This window comes from Rattus norvegicus, chromosome 5 (genome assembly GCF_021556685.1).
Source record: "Rattus norvegicus strain SHRSP/BbbUtx chromosome 5, alternate assembly SHRSP_T2T, whole genome shotgun sequence".
NCBI classification, from domain to species: domain Eukaryota; kingdom Metazoa; phylum Chordata; class Mammalia; order Rodentia; family Muridae; genus Rattus; species Rattus norvegicus.
In genome coordinates, this window is record NC_141538.1 from 154,101,154 (window position 1) to 154,121,026 (window position 19,873).

General features: G+C 40.3%; 2 protein-coding genes across 11 annotated transcripts; one reads left to right on the forward strand and one right to left on the reverse strand.

Annotated features, from left to right (window-relative positions):
* The first annotated feature begins 527 nt into the window (after positions 1 to 527).
* On the forward strand, positions 528 to 14,730 carry Srsf10 (serine and arginine rich splicing factor 10). 10 transcript variants are annotated; one of them, XM_087550097.1, is made up of 7 exons: positions 592 to 742; positions 2,969 to 3,073; positions 6,367 to 6,470; positions 7,822 to 7,984; positions 8,314 to 8,367; positions 8,500 to 8,601; positions 11,882 to 14,730. In XM_087550097.1, the coding sequence occupies exons 1-7, from the start codon at positions 678 to 680 to the stop codon at positions 11,940 to 11,942; spliced, it is 654 nt and encodes a 217-aa protein (XP_087406223.1). In that variant the 5' UTR covers positions 592 to 677; the 3' UTR covers positions 11,943 to 14,730.
* A 1,000-nt stretch (positions 14,731 to 15,730) lies between these two features.
* Positions 15,731 to 18,710, reverse strand: Pnrc2 (proline-rich nuclear receptor coactivator 2). Its single transcript, NM_001103360.1, is given in 3 exon segments — positions 15,731 to 17,250; positions 17,678 to 17,882; positions 18,566 to 18,710. A coding segment is annotated over 1 exon segment (405 nt). The 5' UTR covers positions 17,233 to 17,250; positions 17,678 to 17,882; positions 18,566 to 18,710; the 3' UTR covers positions 15,731 to 16,827.
* Between the last annotated feature and the right edge of the window lie 1,163 nt (positions 18,711 to 19,873).

The following is a 19,873-nucleotide window of genomic DNA, read 5'->3' on the forward strand; positions in this document are numbered from 1 at the left end:
GATCTCATGGGGAGGAGATTGCGTGCATAGGTGACGCGGGTGTGGAGCAACCGCAGCCCCCAAGGCAGAGATGCATGCACTACACGCCGAAAACTCTGGGGCCACAGGCCCGGCTTTCTGCACACTTCTTCCCTTCCCCTGAACCCCACAAAGAATCTGTAAGTTCCTCTTGCTGGTTAGAGATCTGATAAAAGCCCGGGCACAGCTCGGAACAGAGGATATCGGAGCAGTCTCTGCTGGGTCTGAGACTCCCAAGCCCTGCCATTGTAGTTTAACGCTCCCGTTTGCCAATATGAGAAGAGGTGGCGGGATCAGCACGCCAGGAAAGGGCGGGAAAATGAAGCGCTAAAGAAAGAAAGAACGGGCCGAGGGGGAGGGGGAAGAGCCGGCGCCCGGAGCCAATGAACAGGAGCGAGGCCGCGGCGCGAGCGTCAGGCCCGCGGCGCGCGCACGCGCACGCCCCGAGATCTCGCGGGAAAAAGCCGTTGTCCCCGCCGGTGCTGCGGGGTGGGAGGGGGCCTGGAGGCGGGAGCGAAGTCTCGCGAGAAGAGGCAGTTGCCGTAGCGGAGCCCTCTGGGTCTGTGCGAGTGAGTGAGTGGATGTGAGCCGCCGCCGCCGGAGCTGCGGACGGTTTGCCGAGCCCGTTAGCGCCGCTGGCCCAGAGCCCCGCCGCCGTCATGTCCCGATACCTGCGCCCCCCCAACACGTCTCTGTTCGTCAGAAACGTGGCGGACGACACCAGGTGAGCGCACCGGAGCAGCTACTGCGCGGGGGAGGCCGCGGGCGCACGGCGAACAGCGAGCGGCGGCGCGGGGGAGGGGCGGGGCGAAGATGGCGGGGCCCGCGCCGGCTCTAGGCCGCGCCGCCGGCCTCCGCTGGCCTGCGGGAGCGAGGGCGGACCCGGAGCCCATTCGAGCCGAACCGCTGACCGGCGGGCGAGCGAGCCGCGTGGCGGACATTCGGGGTCCACCCTCCCCGCGTGCTCGTGGCTGGTCCAGTCTGGCGGGCCGGATGTCTGTTCCTCATTGATCAGACGTCCACGTTCCATGAGGTGCACGCCCCCTCGGCCTGAAAGGGATTTTTGTTGTTGAAAAAAGGAAAGGTTGCCAGGCGGGGCGTCACAGGCCACCACTCGGGGAAGCCTAGGCGGGAGGACGGGCGGGAATTGAAGGTCAGCTCGGGCTACGAAGTGAGCCCCCTGTCTCCCAGGTCGGAAGATAGAAAAGATGCTAGTGAAATAACGGAATGGGGGAGGGTGTGTTTGCAGCCCCCCTCCCATCTGTATGGATGGTGGTTAGTGGGTTAGAGAGGAGTCGTTGAGATTTGGGGAATTTACCGGTTAAATGGAGTATTCCACGTGTTTCGCGGAAATCTCTTTGAAAACGAGGTGCTGGAGAAACCTCTCCCGTTAGGACCTTCGTTAATTAACTTAGGTGAACGGTAGTCCCAGCACCTTGAAGACCGGTCTAGAAGTTCGAGTCCAGCCTGGTAAGGGCTTTGTTTTCAGCGTTTCCCTTGCTTTGAATTGCCTTCGGGATTTTTCGGAAGATTTTTTTTTTAAATCACAGGATCGTGTCCGTGCATAATAATAAACTCCGAAGAAAAACGGAGTTGTTTGTTTTGTGGAGTTTTATGTCCTTAACAAAAGTGGTTAATTAACGGCATTTTTAAATTTTTCCCTTAAGTATGAAGTATGTAGACATTATGGTTTTATTTCAAACTTTTAATGGCTGACCCTGTTGAACAATTTTAGGGAAAGCTGGGCGAAATGACCCAAGCCTGAAATAACAGCATTTAAGGGGGCTGAGTCAGGCTTGCCTTGAGTTCCAAACCAACTTGACTAGAATGAGACCTGCCTTAAAATAGAAATTACAATACTTTTCAGAATACTAGAGTATTTGATGATTGTTTTTATTTTTCCGTTTTTTTTTTAAAGACCGCACAGCTTCACTTTATAGCCTTGGCTGACCTGGAACTCTATAAAGACAGGTTAGCAGAAATCCTCCTGCCTTTGCTTCCCTGAGTGCTGGGAGTAAAAGTGTTCTCCACCCTACCACTGCCAGTCTTTCTAAAGACATGCCGTTAATGAACAGTGAAAAGACTGTTTACTGATGTAATTCAAAATAGTTATAGACTTATAAGCACCGCTTCCTTCCTGGGACAGGATCTCAGTCAGATACAGGCTATATGATTTGTCCAGCCTTGAACCTACTCTATCCTGTCTTAGCCATCCCTATTCTAGGTACTGGTATAACACACTTACCTGGCACTACAGAGTGCTTTCCTAGGGGCTGGGGATTTAGTTCAGTGGTAGAGCGCTTACCTAGGAAGCGCAAGGCCCTGGGTTCAGTCCCCAGCTCCGAAAAAAAAAAAACAAAAAAAAAACCAAAAACAGAGTGCTTTCCTTACACACTTACCTACCTTTTTTAGCTCAGACTGTAGCCCAGGCTGCCCCTGAACTTATAGCAATCCTCCTAATCTGAGTTTTTGCAATGCTTGAGATACAGATGAGCTGCTACCCTTGGGTTTTATTTTTGTGTTGGTCGTTTGGCTTGCCTTTTTCTGACAGGGTCTCACTGACCCTGATTTACCAGGAACTCCCAGAGCGCTCTGCCTCTGATTTCACAGTGGTAGGGTTAAAAGTGGGGGCCTTTTGTATAGTGCAATCCCCCGCCCCCAGATGCATTGTTTATCTTTGGATTTTCAGGACAGTTTCTCCATGTAACTAACCTTGGCTTCCTGGAATTTGCTCTGTAGAGTTTGTAGCTTCAAACTCTCCCTTGGTATTAAAGGTGTGTGCCACCTTTGTAGCTCAGGAAGCTCGTTGGCCAAGAGGGCAGAGGTATAGGGACCTGTGGGTTATATGCTGTTATCCACCACATCCCTTACGTTGCTTAAGGTGATACTGAAATGTGACATGTTCGGGGATGTGAACATAAAAAGTTTGAGTTTTTTCATGATGTTTTAGGTCTGAAGATTTACGTCGGGAATTTGGTCGTTATGGTCCAATAGTAGATGTTTATGTTCCACTTGATTTCTACACTCGACGTCCAAGAGGATTTGCATATGTTCAATATCCTTTCTTCAGATGGATGATTAGTGAGGGGTGTTGAAGTTTGAAATTCAAGTTTTTATGTAAGTGGTAACATCTAAAAAAATAGTCTTTTTGTCCTCTAATGTCTTATGTCTTCAAATCTTTTAAAATTCTGATTCATTGCTCTTATTTCTTAGTTAATCCAAAAATAAACCTTTAAGTTCCCATCCATGCTGCTGAAACTCAAATCAGTGATTATAATGTGATTTTTAATTTGAATACAATGGTTGCTACCATCTTTGATATGTCAAATTAAAAGTTAATGTGTTCTTGTTCTTAGCAATTAAAGTTTAGTAATCTTGTTTGTTATTTTGAATCACTTGATCGAAAACAAATTGTATAACAATGAGGTAAACTTCTTTAATATTGTCCCCTAATTTGCTGTCCTCTGTTGTTACCTCAGAATGTAAAGCTGTACAGTTATGGCGACCCCAAAGAGAAAGCATGAAAGAACTTTTAGAGTAGAGTTCAACACTTAAGGCAAGTAGACAAGCCAAAGACCTCTTAAGGATCAGGCTTGAAGAGAAGGGAGAGTTTGGGAAAAGAAAAAATAAAGAAAAGCTGGAAGAAGGACAAGCCTAATGGGAGACAAAGCCTCGATTTATCCACAAAGGGGGAAAAGGTTGTTTTTCAAAGTTAAAGATAAAGCCATCTGTCATATTTGACCAAGCATCTCATGACAAGTCCTTCTGACAAGCACTAAAAGAGTTAAAGGTCAAGATGAAGTTGAATGATGGCCAAGATTAAAGGAGTCATACCTGATGTATCCTACAGAATAACTACTTTCTTTTTTATTATTATTTTTATTTTATTTTATTTTGCAAGCAGTTAATTTTCATAATTATGCTGGTTTGGTCTAGTGACAAAACCTGTAAGTTGAGTTTGTGTGGGCCGTTGATATTGTGATTGTGGTCTTGTATGAGTGTATTTTCTCCTAGTTTATCAAGTTAAAAAGTACAGCAAAATAAAACATTGTTAAGTTTAAATTCAGCATATTTTGATTTTTAGACCAGTTCATCAGAGGCTCTTTGTAAAAGGAGGTACTGAAATCCAGTCATAGGGCCTGTATAAGGGGGAGACAGGTGCATGCCCTGGGGATTACTTAGAGAAACACCTGGTTGTTCTAGGATAACACCACTAAAAATATGTAGCAATAGGTCTTTTGGGTTTGTTTTTGTTTTTCAAAGTTGCTGTTGGTTCTGTGAATCCTGCTGTCCCTGCATGGCTTAGCACAGAAGATCAGTTAGCTCTGCATGGATTACAGAAGGCCACCTTCGTGGTGTGGGTCTTAATTGCCATGTATGGGGAATGAGCCTTGATCCCGAGTTTTAGGAGATTGTGTTTCTGACCTTCTATAAGGTCATTTCCTTGTCCAAGAGAGTGGAGGTGTCTGAGGCTGTGAATTTCAATCCAGTAAACTTCCTATTGCTTAAATTCATTTTCTTGAAGTTCTGACCTTACAAATTTCTAGTGAAGCCAAAAAAGCTGCTCATAAGGGCCCAGTGAGTGGTCAAGAGAACCTTGTGGATTCTTTGTAAAACTTAAGGCTAATGCCCATATCTGGCTTCATAAATGGCATTGATCCAGTCAGGCTTATAACGTTCAGGGTTTGTGTGGTGAGGTGGCCTGGGAACGATGTCAGCAGTTGTTTACCTCAAAAGTATGTTGTATTTGAACAGAATGGATTACATAAGGAATCCAGAATAGTAAGTTAACAGGTTTGCCAGTTTCATTTTGGGAACACAGATTTCCCAGTGACCAATACTTGGCTTAGCTTAATGCTACTGTGTCTTCCATGTGATTTCCTGGTTTAGCCTTTTCTCCTTATCCTTGGCTTAAGAGGTGGGTGAATTATAGAACCATGTCCTCTAGGCCAAGATTTTTTTTTTTTTTAAGGATATTACCCAAGAATGCTTTGTCCACATTCATAATCTTTGTAGCTCTTAATATAAATCATTCTGAAACTATACTGTCTCTTGGGGTAACAGTAGTATACTGTACATTAAGTGAACTGATTCCTGTTAACTTAGCACCTAAGTACGGTTAATCTTGAGGGATATTTATTTACAGCATTCAAGATCCTAAACTATCGGCTGTTTTACAAAAGTTGAAAGAAGTTATTTGAGAGTTGGAAAATCTCTCCTGTTTAACCTATACATACTGGCCTCAGAACGAGCTTAAGGCCTATGACCCTTAATTGTTTTTGGACAAAAAATAGAAGTCTAGTGATAGGCTGAGGCATACGTCAGTCTTAAAAATATTGTCACTTTGGAGGTATTTTCTTAGTTGGTGCTCCAAATCTGCATTTCCAGTGTTCTGAGACATTGAACTGGATATGCTTAGAGTGACAATTTTTAGGATGTAGTAAAAATTGTTCCCTAAATTTTTTTCCATCATGGTCTTGAGTGTACTTGAGTGTACTCCCATTTGAATGACGTTTTTAGAAAAGATGTGTTTAGACAAAATAACTGTCAACCTAGGGGTTCTGTTGCTGACATGGGGGAAGCTACAAGGCAGCTTAGTTTCTCGGATGAAATGGATGCCAATAGTGTTTCTACTGCCGTAAATAACTGCCGTGACTCAGGTGGGAAACCTGCCTGACATGCTCTTCCGCAGGAGGCTGCACACTTAGTGTCAGAGTTAGGCCTCTTTAATTTAGGAGTCCTTTTGCCACTTCTTGATAGTGTGCTTTTACAGTCTGCATGAATGTCATGTGCATTTGGCATAGTGACTGAGTGTATTGCTTGATTCTGATTTAATGCCTATAAATGACTGGCATGCCTATCTTGTGCAGTGCAAGGAAGACAACTGAAGTAATATGCCTGTGTCTGAAAACTTGAGTTAATGCTTTCTTCTCTTGTAAAGGCATATTTTTGCTTTGCTTACTTAAGAATTACTGGCATTTTTAATTTGAAATAAATATGAAAATTGTATTTTGGTTTTATAAGACTTTTTTGATATTCCACATAATTGACTGTTTTGTTTTTGTATTTTATTTTATCAAGTTAATTCTTAGTATATGGGGAAGTTTTTTATAGTGTACCTTGGTAGTTCAGTTAAGGCAGACCTTATTACAACACGTATTTACATGTGTGTCTTAAAACTGTATACCATAGAATATTGCGAGTGTTTTTAATGCCTGTGGTATTAATGGCTGAATCAACCAAATTAAGAAGGGTCTAGATGAGTAATATTGATGAGTTGTTTCAGACTTCACAAGCCATTCATTATCAAAGTTTACAAAACTTCTCAAGCCCCTTAACATTTAGCACATTTGAGGATGTTCGTGATGCTGAAGATGCTTTACATAATTTGGACAGAAAATGGATTTGTGGGCGTCAAATTGAAATACAGTTCGCACAGGGGGATCGGAAGAGTAAGTATCAGTACCCGCATGCGTGGTGTGTTGTTTTTTAAACTTGTTTTTTAATCTCTCAAAGAGCTTTAAAGATGACTTAGGTATTAATTGGATAGCTGTGTAGGTACATGACTATGGAAGTAAATTCGTAGGGATGGACTTGGAAAGACTATTTAGGTTAAACCTGGACTAGATCTTATATTATTAACACTTGGCTCTTGTTACACAGGTATACATCATTTGTTAGCTGTAGGACTATATAGACTTTGGAGTCGTGTAGACCTGCTTTCAGTTCTGACTCAGCTGTTAGATTAGCTGAGACACTAAAAGACAGGAGTTAACATAGCTGTTGAAGAGTTAATACATCAGTGTTCACGCCTTTCAGCTTTTCTATGCATAAATTTTCAGAGCTGCATAGTTCCACTTTACTGCATTTTGGTTTTAAATATTCTTTTTTTTTTTTTTCTTTTTTTTTTCTTTTTTCCGGAGCTGGGGACCGAACCCAGGGCCTTGCGCTTCCTAGGCAAGCGCTCTAACCACTGAGCTAAATCCCCAGCCCCTTAAATATTCTTTATAGGCCAAATTTTGCATTTTATGTACTCCTGTGGTATCAGTTTCTTGAGTCAGAAGTAGTTAATATCTTATTAGCAAAGTAATTTTGAGAAGACATTGAACAAAGTTAGTGTTTAACATTAAGCACTGTCTTTTTTAACATTTATTTACTCATATAGTACACTGTCACCAGAAGAGGGCATTGGATCCCAGTACATGGTTGTGAGCCACCATGTGGTTGCTGGGAATTGAACTCAGGGCCTATGGTGGGAGAGCAGTCAGTGCTCTTAACTGCTGAGCCATCTCTCCAGCCCAAGCACTGTCTTTTAATGCACATTTTGAAAGTAGACAGAGGTTAATAACATTCCAGTTATGCTTCTTGCACCAAAACGAAGGCACATCTGAGTTAGGAGAGCACGTTATTCACTTTAGTGTAAGATGAGGAGTGGGAGTGAGCAGGCATGGTGAAGTACATTTCAATCTCGGTGTTTATCTAAGAGTTTGAGGCCAGCTAGGCCTATATAATGACTCCCCCCTCAAAAACAGAGCTGGGGAGATGACTCAGCTAGGGGAACTAACTGCTTCTAGAGAATCAGGTTTTATTTTCACCCTCCACATGATACTAACAGCCTTCTGGACTCTGGGCAATGTGTACATCTGGTGCATGCATAGACATACATGCAAGCACATCACCCATACACCCATACGCATAAAATAGAAATCTTTTAGAGGAAGAATACAGGAGTGTTATCCTATAGTATCAGGGTTTAGATGCTAAGGTTTTAATGGTTTTAAGTATTTCTATTCTGTTCTCTAGCACCAAATCAAATGAAAGCCAAGGAAGGGAGGAATGTATACAGCTCTTCACGATACGACGATTATGACCGATATAGACGTTCTCGAAGCCGAAGTTATGAAAGGAGGAGATCAAGGAGTCGGTCCTTTGATTATAACTATAGGAGATCTTACAGTCCTAGAAAGTAAGTGTGGTACACAATGATATGTTGTTTTAATGTTTGTAGCCAAGTGTAATGGCATTAACCTGTATAATCCCAGCTCCTCAGAAGACTGAGGTGGGAGGACCACACAAACTCTGGAGTTCTAAGCTCACTTAAAACAATAAACTGTTGTAAGGCCCTGTCTTTAAAAGAGATACTTGGCTAATGTTTTTTAAAATGCCTTTGTCTTATTTTTAATTGTGTATCTTGGATGCTTCATTAAGGTTAAAGTTATTTTTGGTGCTTTGTGTAAAAATTAAGACTATAAACAGACATTCGTCACTGTTTGCTTTTTCTGGTGTGCTTTTTAGCAGTAGACCGACTGGAAGACCACGGCGTAGCCGAAGCCATTCCGACAATGATAGGTAAATAATTTTGCTTTGAAAACAACTCCTGTTTTTTCAATTTCAGAGTGAACTTTTGCTCTAAAAGTAACAGATTTGATTAATATAGAATCTAATTTTTACTCTAATTGTATCTCTCCTCTGTTTTGAAAGATTCAAACACCGAAATCGATCTTTTTCAAGATCTAAATCCAATTCAAGATCACGGTCCAAGTCCCAGCCCAAGAAAGAAATGAAGGCTAAATCACGTTCTAGGTCTGCATCTCACACCAAAACTAGAGGCACCTCTAAAACAGATTCCAAAACACATTATAAGTCTGGCTCAAGATATGAAAAGGAATCAAGGAAAAAAGAACCACCTAGATCCAAATCTCAGTCAAGATCACAGTCTAGGTCTAGGTCAAAATCTAGATCAAGGTCTTGGACTAGTCCCAAGTCCAGTGGCCACTGATAGTATAAATCATGATACTTCTAGGCATGTATCATTCATTTACTCATAGTTTGGTATACTTAAATTATCAGGAATACAATGTTGCAATGATGCGTTTAAAAACAAACAAACTTAACTTGTTAGTTTTCCCTGTACTGGGCAATGGTTATAATTAAAATGATATGCTGTTGAGAAGCCACTCTTAAGAGTCCAGTTTGTTTAATGTTATGGGCAGCTACCAATTTGTGGTGTCTCTGTATATTTTTGTAAAGATTCTCATTTTTTATGCTTGAAGTATTTGGTGAAAAGATGTTGGTTGACCATAATTTGCAACATTGTCTTATTAAAAAATAAATTTTCATATCCATATTTGGTAGAACTGTTAACCTAGAACTGTAGCTTGCTAATACGATAGAATGATACAGAAGTGAAGTGGTAGCCACATTACAACACTGACTGCTCAGACACATTTAGGTTCAGGGTGGACCTTTATGTCTTGTCAAGATGTCTAAGCCCATGGTGATTATTTATGATGCAATGTGGAATAGTTCTTTTGTTAACTCCACTGTCTGGGGATTGATGCCAACTGGGTTAAAGAGCGCTTTCAGGGAGCTTGACCTTTTCACTGAAACATGGAGCCTTCACTGCTTTCCCCCCAAACCTCAATCCCTGCTGGTTTCTAAGATTTGGAATATTAAAACATAAGGGAAAAGAACCTCCTCCTTAAGTTTTGAGTGTGTCAATGAACTCAGAAATCATTTTAAGGGGAAAAGACTGTTCTTAGCATAGTTTCTCTAAAATTTAACTATTGTTGATCATTGTTATGTAGGGGTTTTGTTTTTGTTTGTTTTTTCTGTTAGAAACAAGTAAACTGTTGGAAAATACATTTCGTTTGTTTATATGCATAGTGTAAAACTGAATTTTGATGCTCACAGCACTTGACATGTGCATTTGTATCAAAATCCGCCTGCTTCATAGGAGAGGCTTGCTCTTTACACCTCAGTTTATTAATGTGAGACAAGTTAAGATGACACTCCTAGGTGATTCTGTGGTGCCGTGAATTTTTGGGGAAAGTTGAGTTTTACGCAAAAGCCACATCACTTAGTTTTTGGTAATGTAGGACATGACTAAAAAAATAACTTACCTTAAATATTTATAGTTTCTAGTCTTCTCTTCAAGATTGTTTTGGAGGCAATAAAGTGACTTGAAATGTCCGGTGTCATTTCAGAATACAAAGCTAGTGTCTCTAAAATCTTAGACTCCTTGCTTACAGATGTGAGTGAAGATATTGTGGGGGACGATCCTCTTAGAGGATCACCTTACTTTTCCTTTCAATTTTGTTTTTAAAAATCTAGTCCTTGCTTGTAGACTACAAAAGATGGTTTTAAGAACTGTTTGTGGAATGTGTTTGGAGGGTTAATTCTAGAACCTTTGTATATTTAATAGTATTTCTAACTTTTGTTTCTTTACTGTTTGCAGTTAATGTTCTTGTTCTGCTATGCAATCATTTATATGCACGTTTCTTTAATTTTTTTAGATTTTCCTGGATGTATAGTTTAAACAACAAAGTCTATTTAAAACTGTAGCGGTAGTTTGCAGTTCTAGCAAAGAGGAAAGTTGTGGGGTTAAACTTTGTATTTTCTTTCTTATAGAAGCTTCTAAAAAGGTATTTTTATATGTTCTTTTTAACAAATATTGTGTACAACCTTTAAAACACCAATGTTTGGATCAAAACAAGACCCAGCTTATTTTCTGCTTGCTGTAAATTAAGCAAAGATGCTATAATAAAAACAAAATGAAGGAAATAATGATTAACTGGAATTATTATAGTTCTGAATGAGTCTAAAATAATGGAAATAGTCCTTTGTAGCTTTAGGAATATTTTAATCAGTCTTGACATTAGGAACAACTACCCTATTCTGGGAATGATAGAACTTGCCAGAAATCTACATCTTTTACATAGTACTTAAGAAATTTCCTTATGCTAAAATCATGTTGTGATTGCTCATTAAGCCTCTTGGGTTAAATAATCTAAAGAGGTTATTTAGTAGTATTGGTAAACATTAAAATGAAAATTTGGGCAAGCTAACTATAAATTTATATTTTCATTATTACAAAGAATCCTGCTCGTTCCCCTTCCTGAACAAGAATACTGGGTTTTATGTTTATGACATGATTTAAATTATTTTTCATTGTATTTGTTGGTGAGCATTTAAATGATAACCACTTCCACGGGGTGGTTTCAGTATTTTTTTTTCTTGGATTAAATTCTAGCTATTTTGCGGTTAACAAAGCTGGTAATTTATTATTTATGCTGTGCCAGACATTGTTCAAGAGTCTTTGTTGATTCGTTCACCCTTCACAACACCCTTTAAGGAAGATTTACCCCCACATATCAGGAAACTAAGGCACAGAGAAAAAGCTGTAAATGACAGAGTCAAGATTTGAGCCCATATTTGATCCTTTTTTTTTTTTTAGAAACAGTAGTTGAAGGGGTAGCTCTATAAAGTCACGCTCAGTCTATAGAGCTAGAAGGCCTGGTGCTGGTTGGTGTTCACACCCAGACTGTTAGCTTGAGAGTTACCTGTTGGTTATGAAATGGTGTGCCCAGCAGAGCTTCCCAAGGACTATATACAGTCACACTCATGTAGGAGTCTGATGACACCAGGTGAGGAGTTTTACATTTTTAAGCTAAATTTGGATCATGATAAGTTTCCATGGTCGATAAGACCCTCTTCTGTTGTGCATAGCAGTGGGCTCTATTGAATAGGATAGTCGTGTCAAGATTCAAGTGAAGGCTGACACTTCGCCTCTTTTTACTTAAGAAATCTGCTTGTTTTTTTTTTTTTTTTTTTTTTTAATAAGCCAAGTAAGCAAGAAGAAAAGTGAGATAATGAATACGTCAGTGAGAAAGGACAGGTGCTGCATAGAGTTTGAGCTGTTAAGTTACAACCTAGGGAAAAAGACCGGGAACTACTGTACTGTGTTCTCTTGAAATTTTTGGCCCAGTAAGCTGCTACATCCAGTTCAACTAACAAAATCCTGTATACCACAGAGAAGAATAAAGAGAAAACCAAACTGACAAACATCCTTCTTTTATTTAAGACCAAACTGCAGCTGGAATACCCAGTACAGTTCTGCTTACTACACTTCAAGAAAGATCTGAAAGCGGAAAAAAGAACCAAAGAAGGGCAGTTGAAGCGACCAAAGGGTGGGTGGAAGGTGCTGCAGTATGAATACTGTACGAATATTTTGACTCTGGTCTGAAAAGATAAAAGAATTATCGAAAACTACATGGAATAATTGAAGTCCCTTCAAGTTTGAAAGTAAGCATTTTAGGACAAATAAAAGGAAATTCAACTTTGTACTTGTGGAAACTAATCCCTCAATATGAACAGGTTTATATTGACTCATGGGTAGCCGATCCATGATAAGTTACTGGAAACTAGGATGTCTGAATATCAAGGAAGACAGCCATAGTCTCTTAACAGTGCCTCTCTTGGTCTGTCTCAAATTAAATTTGGATGGTAAAGGTGTGGTCCAATATAAAGTTTCTCCTAGTTATCTCTTAAAAGTCAGTTCCACGTAATGCCAATGTTGGCAAATCTTGCCTTTGTTTATTCCAGTGCCAGTATTTTCTGCTTAACTGTTTGTTTAGTTGGCATCTGAGTTTATTTACTTATATACGACATACAGTTTACATCTAACCACTCCTTCCCAGGCTGATTCCACTTATACTTGATATCCACCACGAGGGCCCATCTCTTCTCACCTCCTGTGTAGACAGTGTGTTCAACAGACACTTACTGAACCCTTACTATGGGTAAGACATACTGGATAATTGGAGGGGAGAAGAGATTATTTAGTAAAATCTACTGAGCACAATCTAGTGAATCATTACAGTATGACCTTATTATCTTGGGGTGTATTATGGTAATTTATACCACTCATATCCTAGTGTAATTATAAACCCAATATACTATCAAAGGAAAGTAATTTTATGGTTGTCTGCCATTTAAAAGTATCTAGCATTTGTTGTATCCCATTACTACAAATAATGAAGAAAGCCTGTGATAAGCTGATCTGTTGTGCAGTAATTAATATACTAGAGTAAGATGAAGTTGTTAACTCTTGACTCTGTCAAACAAATAGGTAACCCCCAAAATAACAAGTACTTAACTCTACATTAAAGCAGACCCTGGGTGCTATAATTAGATTACTTTGAGGCAGACAGCTGTTATCCCAATGGACTTAGTATATTCTGTATTAAAGAAAGTGTTTACCGGATAAGACTTTTTAGTGATCTACTTGTACATTTTATAGGGGACATATTCTGTGTATAGTTAATAAATAACTTTATAGTGTCACAAATGTTTTTGGATTCTTTAGTTCCTTATTAGGATATGAAGCTTGTTTATCCTAACATTAATTCCATCACATTCGGATTTCTTGTTGTATTTTTGCCACATATTTAAAACTATGTCAAATTCTGAAATCTGGAAACAGTGTTAAGCCTTTGACCATTTTTTTTTTTTTAATGTAGTAAGATTACACATAAATGAAGGGAACGGTAAAATGAAGGTCATTTGTGGGGGTTTTTGGTTTTTTTGGTTTGTTTGTTTTTTTTTTTTTTAACTTTTTTCAGCCTGCCCAAACTCAAAAAGGTGGCAGGTACCAGGTGAGAATTATAAATTTTGGCTTCGTTTTTGTTGCTATTTTTATTTTGAATCAAGTTGGAAATGCTTTTAAAGTTTTATTTTCAAGGACACAATAAAAATTGATAAAAATGAATTTAGCATTTATTTCAAGATTTATAAATTACTAAATGTATATCATTTACATAACCATTAGCATTGGATTGGTCTTAAAGGTAGAAGTTCTGTGTATTTTAATAGTATCTGTGCAGCTCTAAGTGTTCTGTCCTTTAATTCCCCCACCGCACCCCCCAACCATTTCCTTTAAAATTGAGCCTAAGGCCTACCAGAGGGGAGAATTGAGTTGTGGTGTTCAGATGAGGTTTTTGTTTAGTTTTTAAAATTGAATATTGTTTTTACTTTTCTTTGGATTTGTTCTCTTTGGGGAGTGGTTTCATATGTTGGAAAATATCCCTGTTCATTTATAAATACATTAACAATAATTGACAGCTCTTGAGTTTTAAGTGTAGTAAGTTAGAAAGGGTCCCCGTGGTTTGGGGTATCAGTTGAGTTAAGGAAAATTGTTTTAGTCTTGTCTATTGTGGTCTACATGTATATGAAAGGCTGTCAATATTACTCAGCATTTGCTGTGCCAAGTTGTGTGTTTTCCAGATACTCCTACTTAACCTTAAAAATTACTCCCAGGAGATGAATACTTATCCTGTTTTTCAAATAAGAAAGCTGTTTTCTGTGGAATACTACCCACCATGTGGACAGGAGTTTTTACATACATACCTTCTAACTTTAGTGTATTCCAAGATTATAGGCTGTTGGACCTCCAGCACTCTTGAGCTGGCTTCCAAGCTTCAGGATCTTCACTGTACTTCATTACCTTTTTTTTTTTTTTAAACAAATATTGAGATTAAAAACTAACTTCAAAAATAGCCAGGAATCAGAGGTTAAATGACTTGTCTTCAACTGTTAGCTAGCTTCATCAAGATACCCAATCCATTGTTGCAGAAGACTCTTGAGTGTTTTCCTGTCCCTCCAATCCTGTTAGTTATTAATGTTTGTGTATTTGTAAAGCTGGTTCACCATTCACCCTGTGTTAAAACTGTAGTTCTTGGTTTTTTGTTGTTGGGGGGTGTTTTTTTTTTGTGTGTGCAGTGGGGGGGAATAAAAACTTGAGGCATGTAAATTTTTAGAAAGTAGTTTGTAAAGAAGTAAAAGGTCTTTGTAATCCAGGTTTTGTTTTTGCAGATCACATTTCTTTGAATGTTGGAGAGTAAAATAAACTGGTCTAGGCACTTTTCAAAAAAATCTTGCTTTTTCTGTAGACTTTGTTGTACCTTACAGGTATAACTACCCAACTAGACATTTGTTTCTGAGGTTTTAGAGATGTATTCCTTAAGAGTCATTGCCTATGGGGGACAGCATGGGAAGCTGTGCAGTTTAGAACCATCTGAAATCCTCATGCTTAATAGATCTAAGGTAACTTCAGTCTATCATGTAGCACACTATCACCAAAATACATAGAAGCCTACTCTCTAGTGGGTTCTGCTATACGTTATACAGCTTTGGCAGGAATATTCGTCTAGAAGCTCATGCAACTGTATTAATTTGAAGGCTAATTCAGCCTGAGTACTTCCCACACTCCCATGGGAGGCAGGGTTTCTCTGTAAATATGTCAATAGCCCTGGTTGTCCTGGAACTTGCTTTGTAGACCAGGCTGGGGTTAAAGGTGTGCCACCCTGCGGCCAGTCATGGCTGCTTTTTTTATTCTTTGAGCTATGCTTTAGTGTCTAATAAAGTCAGTAAGCATCTTAGTCCCAAACTAGAAATTCAGGCATATGCTGCATGCTAATGCATACATAAAAATGTATAAGCAGAGGCACAAAGGGAAAAAAAAAAGAACTTTACATTGGCTGTTATCACAGAGTTACACTGGAGCTTTGAGAGAATACATTCTCTCTGCAGGTTGCATGAGAAAGCAGAGTCTGCAAGGTGGGATTGTTTAAGTTGCCCCTGAGTGGGAAGTCTAGCCACTAGAAAGCAAGTATGCAAAAGCTAAAATACACTTTGGTTTTGAGACGAGGACTCTAAAGCCCTTGCTCTAAACGAGGCTGTGTAACTCATATGTTCCTACATAAGTTTGCATTAGTTTTTCCCTATTAGCACAAAGGAATTATAGTTGGGCAGGGCTGTGCACACTGTCAATCTGACATTCAAGCTAGAGAAACCTGTCTTAAAAGAAACAGCAAAGTAGCAGCATCACAGTCATCCCAAGTAGACAGCTATAAATCACTTACATAAAACAATATACTGGGGAGAAAGTTTATTTATCAATTTCACTTTTCAAAGTCAGATCATAATTTTTTAACTTTTCCCTCAGGATGGATACTCAAGTGTTTGATTTGGACTTCTATCTGCTCTGAACTTAACTGAGAAAACTAATTTGCTATTTGGTCTAATTATATAAGAAACTTTTACATAAATGGAAGGGTTGCACATTAATCGGGTTACCTAGGATTGATAAAGTCAAAATGAGTCTTTGGGTTCATTAAAATCTCATATAGCTTAAATCTTTTCAGCTATAAAAAACCTAATACAACAGATTGACTTTGTGTAGTTCACTAGCATATCACTTACATTGATTCACTGGCACTTTAAGCATAAGGGCAACCTTTTAAAAACTGGAGACCTTTAAAATTAGGCCATAAGATTTTTCAAAACAGTTCATGGTCATACATTCAGCAAATTCATACTAAAAATAGTCTTATTTTGTAGAATAAAGGCCAAGAAAACATTATGTTACAAGCTTATTATTACATGTATATACATGGCTTAAATGTCATGAACACAACTCCCTATTTCAAGCAAGCTTTGTATAGGTGAGGCTGGATCCCTTAGCAGCTTTGTGGGATGCTGTTGTATAGAAAAGGTTATCCAGCATTCTCTGTTTTTGGAAAGGGTTTGGTACATACATCTCTAGGTAAATGCCTGCCCACTGCATTTAAGGAGCTCTGCCTGCCCTTTACACGCTGACCACAGCGGAACTTCAGCCATTTCCTAAAAAATGCCCAAGAGAGTTTGGGTGACCCTAGACCATGAAACTGCTTGCTGCCTGATTTCTTCAGAAATTGTGTACCAACCCATGAATATTAGTATCAATCAATACAAAAGCTAAGGTTATTTACTGTTTCTCAAATCTAAACTTGAATTTAGTTAGCAATACTACCAAGTAGAATTGATTAGTCACTTAAATTGTTTAAATTGCATTGACACTATAACAGTATAGTGTATATACAGCACATAAGTGAATGCTTATACTTGTAAATTACTAGTTTTTCACAAAATGTCAAACCTTTTGGCTATGTGTAAACATCAAAAAATTTAAAATCAGTACTTAATCTAATTTTATACCTGTACTTTAAGTAAGGTTTTAAGTTGAAATGTCATCGTTTCCTTATCTGAAGGGTTCAAGGAAACATGAACCCAGTGGCTTGGTGGCTTGGGGAGAACACTTGGTGATGGTGGTTCACTAAATTTGGCTCCAGCATAGTTCTGACTAGCTTGAGACTTAAAAAGCAAGCTAGGACTTGATAAGCTAGCATTCCAGTTGGAGTTGTTGGAAAGGCTCTTGGTTTTTCCCCCATTTTGCACTGCCGATGGATTGTACCCATGTCCTCTTTCCTTTTTCTTATGAACGATCTTCATCTGGGAATTCTGATCCTTGGTCTTCTGTCTATTGTGCTGTTGTTGGTTCTTGCTAGCATTTCTAGATTGAGGGTCTGGAATGTTATACCTCTCTCCACCACCCATCTTCAGCTTCTTTGTCACCTGTAAATACATGTAAACATCAGTTAAATTCCACATGTCCCCTTTGACGTTTCCGTAGCTCCAGTTGAAAATATGACAAGGTAGGATTAGACAGGCTCCCCTGCAAAACCATCTACCTCAAGAGACTAAAGTCCTGAGCCAAAAACCAGTTTGTGAAATCAAAATAAGAAAAACAATTGAAGCAACCTATTCATTCTTTGTACAACCTGATAACCTCACACACTCAAATGAACCCGTTTCTGGAGAGGCCTCCTGTACCAGACTGGCCTCCGACTTGAAGCAGTCTTGCCCCAAACTTAAGAGGAGTACTGGAGTTACAGGCACGTAATAGTGCCCCAGCACCGTGCATGGCCGCTGACCTTAATAGTTTAGAATTGCTTCCATTGTAAAATAAGTGGCCCCACTATGATGCGAGTCATTATTATACCTTTCAGTCTGCTTTTCAGATTGCAGAATTTCCACTACTTGGCCTCTTCCTTGCTGCCAAGCCCAGAATAAGAGACGTTGCTTTCTGCTAGATCCTTTCCTTTGTCTCAATACACAAGTTTTCATGAGCCAATCTGCTGATTTCAGCCTAGGAGCTGAGGCCCACATCGAGTCTCCTCAGCACACAAGTTTGAGAGAAGTCGTAGCTAGAAAAGGAAAGATAATTACTTGAAAACAACCCCACAAAGTGATCGCGTAGACAGTCTTTAGAAATGGCTGTTGCCGCTTCCTCAAAACTTCAATGATTGTATGAGAGAAACCACGACTTTCTTTGACCTCATTGTCAGCTTTCAACTCTTGGGAACTTTTGGGAAGACTTAGCAACTCCTCTTGTTTTAAAGTAAAACTAAGGAAGCGTTCGCTTCTGTGGCCACACCAGGAAACTAGGGACCGTGCTTTTAAAGTTCCATCCATATTTAACGCTTTCATTTCAACCCACACTGCTATTTCCACACCAAGGTTCTTTTCCCAGCAATGTGCATCGTGCTTTCGCTTGACTCCGGTAGTGGTACCATAATTTTTCAGAAGCCATAATAAGCTTACATTTTTTTTTAAACATCACGTCTCTCTCTAAAGTGAATGGTTTCTCTCAATGTTCTAATTAGTCAAATTAGCAAACACCCGCACAAGGCTAAGAAGGCCTCCAATTTTATTAAGTCGGACGGTCCGCATTCCCAGTCGCCCACACAGCGAACCTGCAAGCTCGCCGCCTCAGCCCGCCGGCGGCTCAGCTCCCGGGAAGTCGCGCCCGCCCGGCCTTGCTTCCTCTTCAGCCAGGCCCAACAATGGTGCCCGCTGTGGCCAACATGGCCGACCCCGCCACACTCACCGACTTCGAGTTCGGGCGGCGGCGGCGGCTCTCTCTCGACCTCCAAGCCTCCTTCCCTCTCCAGGGAGAAACGATGCACGGACCAAACAGCCCACGAGCGAGTCCCAGATCACAACTTCTTGGACCAACCTCCTACTGCCTTTACCGACAAAATGGAGGCTGCTGCAAGCGCGGAAGAGGATCGGAGACTGTGCAGCCAATGAGGACGCAGCAGCGCGTGCCGCAGCCAATGAGATGCCGGCCGCCGCCTGTTGCTGGGGCGGGCCGGAGGAAGTGAGGGATGGCTGTTGTCGTGGTTTGAAATCCTGCGGGAGGAGCATGTCGGGAATAACTGCCCAGCTTCGGGAGCCGCGCTGCGGGTCCTCCCCCGCGGGCTGGCGAGGGCAGCTGCTCTTCTGTTGGCCTCTGTGGACGCTGAGCCGGTGTTTTACTCCCTTGACCAGACCCCTGCGCAGCGCCCTGTGTTTGTTCCTGCCCCTTTCTGTCCTGCAGTCACTGGGCCGCCCCAGAAGCTGCCATGGGTCATGGTCACCCCACCCAGAGCCTGGCAAGCATTCTGCACATGACCATCTTCCTTTTTCGCGTCCCCTCTGATCTAATTTCACTTTTCTTCAGTACCTGAGACAGTCACTACCATCAGGGCCTGCTTTTTCTATACACAGCACTGGCTGGTCCCTTACACATTTTTTTGGTCTTGTTCAGAAAATGGAAAAACTAGAGAAAAGAAAGATACAGCTCAAGAATGACAGCAAGGTTCAGGAAAAGGAGAGATATCGGCTTTTTTAAGAAAAAAGCAAAAGTATATATGAAATGTCAACATTCAAAGGTGAACGCTAATTTCTATGAATAATTTTGGGGGGCAAATGTGCCAGGTGTCTTACCCCATTCAGGCCTGTAATCCCAGCCTCTCAATTTTGAGATCAGTTTGGACTTTATAGCAAACCCCACATCTCAATGAAACAAAAGCATTTCATTGGCTCCAAATTGTGATGCAAAATCACATACACACACACGCACACACACACGTGAATATATATATACACATATACATCTATACAGTCATTGCCATCCAGAATTAAGCTGGCCCCCCGAATTTTGCAAGCCTGCCCACGTGCATCATGAGTGCTTTCTCTGCCCCTTATCTTGTACTAGACTTACATCGTCTCATTTCATTCTCTTGGCAATTTTTAGGGCAAGCTGCTATTCTGATTTCCAAGATATTGAGGCAATATACACTTCTAAGCGAGAAGCTACAGTGAGATTCAAGAGCCTTAGAGTTCATGTACCCTACGATGTTTGTGTCTTCTG

Bases quoted from the DNA above. Each gene is read 5' to 3' on its own strand.
- Srsf10 (XM_087550093.1), top strand. From the start codon at position 678: ATGTCCCGATACCTGCGCCCCCCCAACACGTCTCTGTTCGTCAGAAAC. The intron at 3,074-6,366 runs ATATCCTTTCTT...AACATTTAGCAC, and splicing joins AGAGGATTTGCATATGTTCA to ATTTGAGGATGTTCGTGATG. The intron at 8,368-8,499 runs GTAAATAATTTT...CTGTTTTGAAAG, and splicing joins AGCCATTCCGACAATGATAG to ATTCAAACACCGAAATCGAT.